Source organism: Monopterus albus, unplaced genomic scaffold, assembly GCF_001952655.1.
Source record: "Monopterus albus unplaced genomic scaffold, M_albus_1.0 scaffold36.1, whole genome shotgun sequence".
In the NCBI taxonomy this organism is placed as follows: Eukaryota; Metazoa; Chordata; class Actinopteri; order Synbranchiformes; family Synbranchidae; genus Monopterus; species Monopterus albus.
In genome coordinates this window covers 195,910-203,267 of record NW_018127916.1, presented here as the reverse complement: position 1 = coordinate 203,267, position 7,358 = coordinate 195,910, and the positions used below count along the sequence as shown (strand labels likewise).

Here is a 7,358-nt window from a genome sequence, read left to right as displayed (position 1 = left end):
TGTGTATCATTATCCATAAAATATTGTGGGTAGTTACACTTTCTAGAACTGTTTCTAATCAATTTATTTAATATATTCCAAGTACCTCTGATGTTATTTTTATTATCCTCTAATATTTTAGAGTAATATAGTTTCTTACATCTCCCCAAAATCTCAATTAATTTGTTCTTATATGACTTATATTTTTCTTCCGCCGTCTTTGATCTGTCCTTTATGAATTCCTTATATAATGCATTCTTCTTTTTACATGCATTCTGTAATCCCTTACTCATCCACATTTATATCAATGTTCTTAATTTTCTGCACATTTAAATAATCAAATACTGGTTAATACTTTATGATTATAACCAAACTGATGTAATTAAAATAACTCTATGCAATCGATTGTGTTTTTAATTAATTCAAATAATGATCATGGTGTAGACATCCTGTAAATTAAGTGTCATGATCATGGTGTAGACATCCTGTAAATTAAGTGTCATAAAGCAGCCCTGCTGTTTGTTTTGGTGTTTATTTTGCAGCACTATAATGACTTTATACACCTGTAGGTAGGGCTGCATGATTGTTTTGTGAGTGTGATTTAGATGGCTGCATGATTCATTGTTTTGTGAGTGTGATTTAAGAGCTTACGCCCTCGTTAAATTGAAGATTTAAATTGCAAACCGCGATATTATGTGCTCCTAATCTTTTACGTTGTGGATGGGGGTGCAAAATCGTGTTGTCCCAATAAAGGGTACTGCTCCTACAAAAGGTTAAAAACACTATTACAGTAGGTTATGTTGTGTAGTAGGCTACGGAAATTCAGTCAGTTACACATTATATTCCATAGGAATGGTGGCAGTGCGGTGTTTATTTTCACAAAGATTTAAAGTAATTTGCACAGCTTATGTTTTATTAAATCACATTCAAAGTAAGTCTCATGAAAGTAAAACCAGTTTTGAACTACTTTACACCAAAAATATAAGTAGGTAAGTGCTTGGTCTTACAGATTATTATTATCTTCACTGCAATGTTAAAATCAACTTGCATTGTTTACTGGATGGTGTAGATTGTGTTAAAATCTTGGCCACAATTATCAGGTCCATTTTTGTGTTGTTGTTTTTTTTCCTTCATTTCAGACCCTGCTCTTCACAGAGACTGTCCTCTGGACTGCAAGGTGTATGTTGGAAATCTAGGAAACAATGGAAATAAGACGGAGTTAGAAAGGGCCTTTGGGTACTATGGTCCTTTAAGAAGTGTTTGGGTTGCCAGGAATCCCCCGGGTTTTGCATTTGTAGAGTTTGAAGATCCCAGAGATGCATCTGATGCTGTGAGAGAACTGGATGGAAGGTAATAAAATATCTTCAGCACATTTCTTTGTTTTTGTCCTGTGTGTGTTTTTTGCATGTGCCTACTCATGTAATGACTTCCTGTTTAGAAACATGTGTGGCTGTCGGGTGCGTGTTGAGTTGTCCACTGGGGAAAAGCGCTCTAGGAGCCGTGGCCCTCCTCCATCCTGGAGCAGACGCCCTCGAGATGACTTTAGGCGACGTAGTCCTCCAGTGAGACGCAGGTATGCATTTCCCAGTCAATAATGCATTTTACCATTTAAGTGTCACTTGCAGTGTTTTTTAAAGCACAAATGACAAAGCAAATGTAGATTTCCCACACAGTGTAAGCATCAGCTTTCTGACTCCTTCAAACTATGTCTGGTAAAGTTGGTTAAATCTCCCAACCACATACTTGGGTAAAAATCTCTTAACCTTTCAAGCTTTGTTGACCATCAAGCCAAGGCCAAGTAGGGGGTATCGTTTCTGATTGGCCTTAATATAATTCAGTTAAATTCCTCTTAATAAAATACTTTCTCTCTTTTCCTACTATGTCTTTATCAATTGATAATCTTTTTTTATTAAATCAGTGCCAGTTTTGCTAAGTTTTCACAACCAAGTCCAGTGGCAGCTTTTGTTAGCACTTGAATATTCACAGACTCTTTAATCAGTATGCTTGTAAAACACCAAGCTCTACTAGAATGATATTGAAATATGGGGACATCTTAAGAGGCACAATTAGCACTTCATCAAACATTTTTAAAGGTGCTTTTTAGAATTACTTTCTGTAGATGGAAGTTTGGAAGTTTTGTTTTCTTTCTGAGCTCAGTTGCCATCTATTAATAAAACTGAACCCCGTTGCAGAGTCACCACCACGCTTCTCACCATCTGAGTCAATCAACTAGTCCTCTTTCAGCATCATGTGACTGCTGACCAGCGAGCCCCAGTCAGCTGGGCTGGTGTTGTCACATGACCCAGACGCACCGCCAGTCATCAGGTTCCACCAACCTTTTGGTTCCTGAGCATGCAGTTCCCAGCATCTTCCTCTTCTTCCTCCAACCTTAACCCAAATCGTCTGCGGCCCGCTTCACGTTATCAACCAATCAGCGTCTTTACATTTTATATTCTCCTCACAACTACTGTATCAGCGGGAACAGCCCTTGGCTTACATCCCTCCCCATCCTTACCCCCCAAAAAGGCAGGGAAAATCGACAACTACCCCTTCCAACCAGCCACCAACCAACTTCATATCTCCAACATTCGCATCATGTGGCAAATCCTCTCTGCAATTCGACTTCCCTCACCATCAGTCTGGCTTCCTTGCGTCATTTCTTTCTTGTCCAAATCCCCCAAAATAGTAAGTTGATTTTATCCTGCTCTTTGTAGTGTTTTAAGCTTAATCTAGATTTCAACACTGCTTGACAGTTTTCCCTCAGCAGTTAAGTCATGTAGAGCAAATTCAGTGCAGAGATCCAAAAATCTAAACATCAGTAGTTGTGGCCAAGGAACTTTGCAGTCAGTCTTTAATTTTCGTTTGGCAAAAATTAACTGTTTATCAGATGTTCACAGTGTAATTGTGTTGCTGAGTTCATTTTCACGGCTCGACATTAAGCCATCATGAGTGATCACCGTTGGAATAATGTACTTTAATGTTATCCACTTTTCACTGAAAATATCATTTCACCTGAAGTGCACCAATTAAACAGATTTTAGTGTTATGAAGGTTGTTTTGCAGCATATATTACTAATGATTTCAGTGCTACAGTCACAAGTCTGTTCACTGGTTCAAAATATGTTCCACATCAGGTTAAACTTTTAACAAAAAGTAAAAAAAAAAAACAAGTTTACTCTTTTTTTCTTTTTTTTATTTCTTCCCTTATCGAGTCCCCTGTAAGGAGCGATATTCAGTTCATGGACTTGAAGATCGTTTTGCATTAGCTGTTCACCATTGCTGTTTGAAACCAGTTTTATAGCATAGCAGTAAAAAAAAGTTAACATTTAACTCAATGTTTGTCCCAAGCTTTAATGTCGAGCCCTAATTTTGTTAAATGTTCTGAAATCTGGCTCCATGATTGGTGTTCATTGGACAAGGTTTGCTTTTTAATGAGTTGATTCTGATGCAGATGATTCTTCTATGAACAGAGAGGGAACTACATGTAACCAGTTTTCACAAGTAACTCGTGTCTCTTTAAAACTCAAGCGTAACAAAGGCTTAGTAATAGGATTGGCAAAATTTTTGTCCTAATTTTTTTCTTGTAATTTTTTTTTTTTTTTTTTTTTTACTTTACATACAACTAGATCACCAAAGAGGAGGAGCCTCAGTCGCAGTCGCAGCAGGTAAGCTATTTTTATTTAAACTGTTTGGTGTTGATGATTGACATAATTCATGTTAATTGTCTCTGGGCCTTGTTCACCAGGTCTCTTTCAAGAGACAGACGCAGATATCGGTCTCTCTCCAGAGACAAGAATCGCAAGCGCTCAAGATCCTTCTCACGGTCAAGGAGGTAAGTTTGAGTAGCCTGTTATTCCTGACTAATGTAAGCACATTAGAACTTAATCTTATTGAGAAAATATGTCTGTCATTTTGCATTTATTCACTTCATTTATTTTAGTCGCTCCCGGTCTAATGAGAGGAAATGAAGACTTCAGAGGATGGTCCATAAGCAAGATCCTGCTATGGTTGTGAAAATACAAATTTTTATAGTCTTTTTTTTTTTTCTTTCTTTTTAACGTTTTGTTTGCTAGCTCCAGACAGCCTCGTGTTGGCTTGTCATGTGTGATGTAATAGTAGTCTGATCAATTAACAATTGAAGACTTGGATGTTTTTTGTTTTGTTTTTTTCTTTTCTCTCTTTCTCATTTTACTGAAAAACCTTGTTTGACTACAAATATACTGTTCACATAAAGCAAATGCATGTTCTAAAATGGAGCACTGGATTTAGTTTTACATGGCCTACTGTTTTTTAACAGTTAAATTTAAGCATATGGGATGTTTTTATTTTTTGGTTTTCCTCTTAAAACTACTTTAGATGCATTACTGTGAGATGCATCAGCAGTAAAAAGCGCATAGCTGATACCAGTGACAGAGCACAGACTCTGAAATGATGGTGTAAAACTGGTGCTGTTATTTGCAGGCTATCCTTGAAGCCTAAACTATCACCTGTAATTCTGTTTTTGTTTATTATTTTTGGTTTGGGGGTTTTTGTTTTTTTTGTTTTGTTTTTTTTACTTGTCACTTTTGCAAAAGAAGGCATTTACTCTGTTCTACTATTCTTGATTCTCTGAGCTCTGACAATTCGTGCTGAAGTAGTTAAGCTTGTTCAGTAAATGTTTTTCCAAGGTAACATCTTTTTGTCCATGTTTTTTATGTTTGGATTGTTGCTTATGCTAATAAAATTAATACGGAAAGGCCCACCATGTAAAACTATAAAATGAGATTTTGTGACATAAATATGAAAACTTGAGCTTGATTTAAATTCAGGAAGCATTGTACGTTGGTTCCGTTAGCTGATAGAAGCTGCAAATGTGGCTCACACAGGAAGCTATCAGTCATGGTTGCAGTATAGGAACACCCCCGTGTGTGAAATGTAGCCACTGTTCAGCCGAGGCTGATGTCTTGACATCAAGTAGCTCGTTGTGAAACAACAAAGGTGCCAGATTTGGGTGGTAAGTACATGTCATTTCCACTACTTTGTAAGTCTAAAAACTTAAACTTGTTCTACTGAGCAGTTTTCTTCTAAGTTAATGTAATTGTTGAGCTTCATCCTTTCAAAAGGAATTGACTGATTTTCACTTCAGCAAAGTCTGTGTATGTTGTATGTAGGTTATTGAGGAACATAACTACCTGGAAACATTCAAAATGGTTAATGGACGCTTAATTTCTCTGCACTCAGTTGATGTTACTTGAACCCGATTTGCTGATTCATTGCATAACTAAATGTCTTATGCTTTAGGATTGAAGGTTAGAAATAATGTCTGCTCAAAGAAAGAACAAAAGACTTGGGTCAAGGCGCCGAGTGGCAAACCAAAATGAAATACCTGAGGCCGATGTGCTACATGTAACGGATAATCCTATAGCACAGCCCCACATACCAGAAGAAAATAGTGGATTCTTAAATTTATTGTGTAATCCTGACAAGTCACAGTCTGAACCCCAGTGTCCACCAGAACCTGCAAACAGAAGAAAACTGGGGTCTAGACGAAAAAATAAAGAAAGGCAGCATGTAAAGGACTCAGCAACTGAATCATACTATGAGCCTGAAAATGAATCCGAAGAAAAGACCAGGGGGAGAGAAGCGGTTGAAACCGCACTGTCACTGATGTCACAATCTGAGAAACAGGAACAATCAAGTCATAGGAGTGTGCACGATATGTCTGCGACAGCTGACAGCTCTCTGTGTTCAGGCACTACACATGGTTATGAGTTTCAAAACTCGACTTTAAAGGGCAACAGTTTGATGAATGAGTCACATGTGGAATCAGTAGTTGTGGGGTTTTCTACTACAGCAGAGATGGCCACTGATGAAAACAGCCCCAGACAAAATACTGAACTTGAATACGGTACTGAAGCAGCAACAACAGAGGAGTTGCCTCCAGATGAGGACCAAAATGAACATTTCTTTCTTCCCTTGGAACCCCAACCTGAAGACAATTCTGTGAGCATAGACTTGCAAACTAACACAGACTTCAACCCAGTTGGGAACAGAAGAAAACTAGGGTCTAGCCGTAGAAGTAAAGGAAGTCAGCCTGTTAAGGACTCTATTGCTAATTTATACCACAAAGCTCAAGACGAAGTTGTAGAAAATGTTAGGGCTAATGAGGCAATTGAAATAGCAAAAATGTCATTACTAGTAGAGACAGAAGTCTTAACTGATACTCATCAAACAAAAACACCTGGCAGTCCAGTCAGGGAAACTGAACATCTTGTTGGCATCTCTGACTTAAATAATTCATCTTTACATCCAAGTCTTGCATTCAATCAGCAGCTGATTGGCCAATCAAATGTTAGGGAGAAGCCAGATGAATTGCCGGATGTGTACTGTGTAACAGAAAAAGACACCACAGAAAGAGACGATGACACAGACTTGTTATTGCAGTGGGGAATTTTACAGGCAAACTACTTGGTGAGTGAGTCACATATGAAATCAGAAAGTATAGAGCCTTCTATAACAGTAATAACCACAGAAAGAAAGAGCCCTGGAGAACATACAGAACCTGAAAGCGTTGGTGAGCAAGCAGTAGAGATATCACCAAAAAAGTTAACAATGGAAGAAAATGATCATTTTGAACTAGCTCAAGTGAGCAGAGGTCAGCACTCAGAGAATACTGTAAACAAAGTGCATGGACAAGAGGTTAAACCAACACAAAGGCAAGAACATGACAGCTCTTTGCATTCAGCATCTACACCTAGTTATTCTTCTGAGGTTCAGATCCCCACTCCAACAAACTGTCCAGAAGCTGATCTGGACTGTTTAATTCCTAACATTCAAACTGATGTTAAAGTGGAGATGTCTGTTGAATCATTGGAGGCCACACTGGAAGGAATGGACAAATCTGACACTCTCCAGAGTGAAGATGAGGGAGTTAATCATTCACAAGATGCTGTAAATACAATATGTGAACAGGTGGTTAAAGCAGAACAAATGCAAGAACTACATGACATTCATTACTACTTTCAAAGTATAAAGCATGACACTGCAGAGAATTCTGACAACTGCTCTGTAAACCTGAAAACCCAAGATGAGTTAAGGCACGCATACCAATCGGAGTTGACTGTGAAGAATACTGATTCTGCTAGCAAGCAGGAAGTTTCAAACCCTAGCAAACAGGATGATCATCATACAACAGAAAACAAAATTCAGGCTTTAGATCAGATAAATGAAGATTTTCATGTATATGATAATGAGAAACCACACACCAGTGACATAGAAGGACTAGATACTGCAATAAGCCAGGTATATGAGATTAAAGGCCAAGGCGAGGACAATATAATGCCCAGTGCTGGACAAACAAGTGATCAGGAGAAGGAAAATAATGGGGAAAATGAAGCCCT

At 38.1% G+C, this 7,358-nt stretch overlaps 2 protein-coding genes across 2 annotated transcripts in view; both read left to right on the top strand.

The window, feature by feature from the left end:
• The window catches only part of srsf3a (serine and arginine rich splicing factor 3a), an 8,309-nt gene extending 3,659 nt beyond the window's left edge, over window positions 1–4,650 (top strand). Inside the window, exons 3-7 of the mRNA XM_020598047.1 lie at window positions 1,119–1,329; window positions 1,418–1,552; window positions 3,606–3,644; window positions 3,725–3,811; window positions 3,920–4,650. Coding sequence (XP_020453703.1) covers window positions 1,119–1,329; window positions 1,418–1,552; window positions 3,606–3,644; window positions 3,725–3,811; window positions 3,920–3,947 — 500 coding nt within the window. The 3' untranslated portion in view covers window positions 3,948–4,650. The remainder of the gene's footprint in view (window positions 1–1,118; window positions 1,330–1,417; window positions 1,553–3,605; window positions 3,645–3,724; window positions 3,812–3,919) is intronic.
• A 141-nt stretch (window positions 4,651–4,791) lies between these two features.
• LOC109958963 (uncharacterized) overlaps window positions 4,792–7,358 on the top strand; it is a 2,914-nt gene continuing 347 nt past the window's right edge. The window contains exons 1-2 of the mRNA XM_020597964.1: window positions 4,792–4,972; window positions 5,260–7,353. Of these exons, the coding sequence (XP_020453620.1) occupies window positions 5,278–7,353 (2,076 nt within the window). The 5' untranslated portion in view covers window positions 4,792–4,972; window positions 5,260–5,277. The remainder of the gene's footprint in view (window positions 4,973–5,259; window positions 7,354–7,358) is intronic.